The sequence below is a fragment of the Dendroctonus ponderosae genome, unplaced genomic scaffold (assembly GCF_020466585.1).
Source record: "Dendroctonus ponderosae isolate FM_Combo_2020 unplaced genomic scaffold, Dpon_F_20191213v2 Dpon_F_20191213_2021, whole genome shotgun sequence".
Lineage (NCBI taxonomy): Eukaryota > Metazoa > Arthropoda > Insecta > Coleoptera > Curculionidae > Dendroctonus > Dendroctonus ponderosae.
The window spans coordinates 1-1,192 of record NW_026018191.1 but is presented as its reverse complement, the minus strand read 5'-3'; the positions used below and the strand labels follow the sequence as shown (position 1 = coordinate 1,192).

Below are 1,192 nucleotides of genomic sequence, written 5' to 3'. Positions count from 1 at the left end.
CCCGCCTATGGAATTTCGATAATATTTCATTAAGATGAAAAGAAAAATCTTCAAACATGCACAAATATACAGATTTTTTAGATTTATGCAATTTTTCATGAAATTGGATAAAATATGCAAAAAATGCATAGATATGCACTTGGCATATTTTCCGCCCTCTAGTAATAATCAAGTATGGTTGCAGTTTAAAGGAACTCAAATTTGTGTCATATATCAAAAATGACAGCTATTTTGGAGAAATATCTTATGCCATTTTGTTTGGAATTCAATTTCCTACAAGTTTCTTTTTAATGTTTTCCTGACAAATTAATATCAACGGAACTAGGAGCGATTCAAAAATTTAGCATAAATGAGTTTTTGACCTTGTTCGTAACTGCTCTAGCTCTAGTTCCGAAGATCCCTGTACTAGTCATCGAAAAAAACTCACCCTGTCTATGTTTTATTTAAAATTTGAGCTGTTTTCATTCTTCTCAGTTTATCGATGGCATTCAACTGCGGTATCGAGAAATTGAAGGGAAAATATATACCGCCACTCCGCTCATTCATCGAGCTGTCACCACTTATACGATTGAAAATCTCAAATCCAACCACCAGTATGAAATTGGAGTTTTCTTCATACCATTTCCAGGTAAGCGGGCCGCTGAAAGTGAACCCCAAGTGCTCCAATTGCATTTATTCCAGGTCAGCATACGGAATTAAGCGCTGATCACATGCTGCGATTCACCACTGCCAATTTGGTGGACAACTATGGATTCTCGATCATTCTAGATGTGGCCCAAATCAAATCCACCAGCGTCGAAATTGCTTGGACGGGGGTGCCCTACCCGGAAGACAAATACGTAAATATTTACAGGTAAAAAATAGACAAGGAAATTTAGCTTGCGGCGTTTTAACTGCTAAACGCAATCGATTTCAGAGCGATATACCAAAGCGACTCGGGTAAAGAGGATCACAGTACATTTAAAATCGCCAAACGAGACTCGCCCACCAAAACGATCGTCAGCGAATTGAAGCCGGGTACCAGATACCGAATTTGGCTGGAAGCTTACTTGACTAATGGCAAAATCAAAACTAGCAACGTGCAGGACTTCATTACCAAACCCCGTGCTGCTCCTGCTTTGGGTTCGTCTTCACAGGGTAAGCGACTTCGATTCATTGGGTCTCATGAATAAATCGTAGTAAATTCTTCAGA

At 39.1% G+C, this 1,192-nt stretch overlaps 1 protein-coding gene across 1 annotated transcript; it reads left to right on the top strand.

Annotated features, from left to right (window-relative positions):
• Window positions 1–435: 435 nt before the first annotated feature.
• Window positions 436–1,172, top strand: LOC125503614 (putative epidermal cell surface receptor). The gene is made up of 3 exons (XM_048664332.1): window positions 436–628; window positions 682–853; window positions 917–1,172. Exons 2-3 carry the CDS (start codon window positions 711–713, stop codon window positions 1,170–1,172), a joined length of 399 nt encoding a protein of 132 aa, XP_048520289.1. The 5' UTR covers window positions 436–628; window positions 682–710.
• The last annotated feature ends 20 nt before the right edge of the window (window positions 1,173–1,192 follow it).

Bases quoted from the DNA above. Each gene is read 5' to 3' on its own strand.
- LOC125503614 (XM_048664332.1), top strand. From the start codon at position 711: ATGCTGCGATTCACCACTGCCAATTTGGTGGACAACTATGGATTCTCG. The intron at 854-916 runs GTAAAAAATAGA...AATCGATTTCAG, and splicing joins AAATACGTAAATATTTACAG to AGCGATATACCAAAGCGACT.